The 1,855-nt window shown below is 36.7% G+C and overlaps 1 protein-coding gene across 5 annotated transcripts in view; it reads left to right on the plus strand.

Annotated features, from left to right (window-relative positions):
• Positions 1 to 1,855, plus strand: part of MCF2L (MCF.2 cell line derived transforming sequence like) — a 270,182-nt gene that overhangs the window by 173,755 nt on the left and 94,572 nt on the right. For all 5 annotated transcript variants that reach the window (XM_019524969.1, XM_019524968.1, XM_019524970.1 and 2 more), the window contains exon 4: positions 877 to 967. In XM_019524969.1, the coding sequence (XP_019380514.1) occupies positions 877 to 967 (91 nt within the window). The remainder of the gene's footprint in view (positions 1 to 876; positions 968 to 1,855) is intronic.

Genomic DNA, 1,855 nt, shown 5'->3' on the forward strand with positions numbered 1-1,855 from the left:
AAAAAAAAAAAAGGCATTCAAGGCAGCTTGCCTTGTACTTGCCTGTCATTTTCATTCCAGTAGCGATTGGCTGGCAAGTCTGCTGCTGGCATCACACAGTTGGCTTGGATGTGAAATACAAAACAGTAGCAGATTTCTTTATTTGTACTCTGTGACTGTAAGACTTGCAGTTGAATGCAGCAGAAAAACAAAGGTCATCTTTACAAGTGGATTCGAGTGTGATCTTTCTCACAGATGTTTCCTTCCCAAAGAAGTGCATCTTATCTTCTTTTTCTAGTGTATGACTTTGAGCTCTTGGATTCCGTGGGGATTTTTTGCTTTGAATATAAAAATTCCCCTATTAGGAAGTTTCTAACATGGAAGACTGAAAAATTCAGATGCAAGAATTAATGGGAGGCATGGATCCTAGGAGCTTGTGTTTTTTAAATGGGTTCAGACACCAACAGAGTAAGGAATGAATCCAAGAGGGAGTTTACAGTAACATTTGTAGAAGGGAAATGATTCTATTTTCAACCTTGAATTTCAAAAAGTACGTGAAAGATGGATTATGTTTGTAACAATCCTCCTAAAAAACTGAAGGGACGTACATTCTCTTCAAGGAATTTTGGTACAGGACATGCAAAAATCTTGCCTCCTATGGTTGATGGCAGTTCTGTGTGTTGACTAAATGAAGCTGCATCAAATCCATTTGGGAGCACTGTCTTCCTCATGGTAACTGTATGCAGTCACATGCATAATTGAAATAACTTAAGGTTCAGCGCAAGAAGGTTAATTTACTAATTTTGCTCAACTGTGAACTATGGCTTCAGAGAACTGGAGACAGATTTCAGCTGTGTGTTGTAACTATAGTTTTTCTTTTATTCCCTCCAAACTTAGCTTGCGAGATGCTGGAATTGGATTTATCCTTGTCATAGATCGTAGGCAAGACAAATGGACCTCAGTGAAAGCCTCGATCCTGCGAATAGCGGTGAGTTCAGCTTTCGGTGAAAGCCTTATGAAGGCCCTTTAAAGTTTGAACTTCTTACATCTATAAAATGCAGTAAACTTATGGAAGTGTTAATGTATATCTCGTATATAAAGATATATGCTGTAACAATTCTTCATTTTTCTCATTTTAATTTGGTAGTATAAATACATAGGATAGCATAAGTATATATGATATGCTTATATGCTACAGCTTCTAGCACTAAAGTTAGATAAATTTGTTTTACTGCATCTGTGTATGAATGCACACACCTGGATCTGGTCTAAAATAGTCTTTGCACTGATGACCCAAACAGCTTGAATGCTGTGGCATGATATTTTCATTTTATTTGTTTGTTTGTTTTTACTGAGAGTGAAGGGTTTGGCATCTGTTTTAAAATTTTTGCTACCAGATTTAACATGTTCTAGACATGCATGTTGTTGGCAACTAAAATATGAATCCCACAAACTTCCTAAAAATTGCATTTTATTTTATTTAAATACCAAGTTGGCTTCTGTGTGAGTTCGTGCCGAATTATATAAGGACTGAATTAAGCACAGGCTCAGACCTGGATGTTCAATTTAAAACTTTTATTGTTTCACAAAGTCATAAACTAAGGAGGTCTGTTGGTTCACGAGGTTCCCAAATCAAGCCCTTGCTTTCTAACCCGAAGGCTAGGTGCGGCTGCCTGATTCAGTAGTCTCAGAACTGGTCAACAGCTCATTTAAAAGGAGTCCCTTATCTTTTTTTAGACAAAAGATACAAAACTGTCCCCACTCTGTCTGAGTGAGGCATCTAACATAACTTTTCTATTACTTATATATGATAACACGTATACATATGCATTTCTAATTCTTACTTCTATTGGTTACTAGTTAACTCATCTATATT

The sequence above is a fragment of the Gavialis gangeticus genome, unplaced genomic scaffold (assembly GCF_001723915.1).
Source record: "Gavialis gangeticus isolate Ggan-Ray unplaced genomic scaffold, GavGan_comp1, whole genome shotgun sequence".
Lineage (NCBI taxonomy): Eukaryota > Metazoa > Chordata > Crocodylia > Gavialidae > Gavialis > Gavialis gangeticus.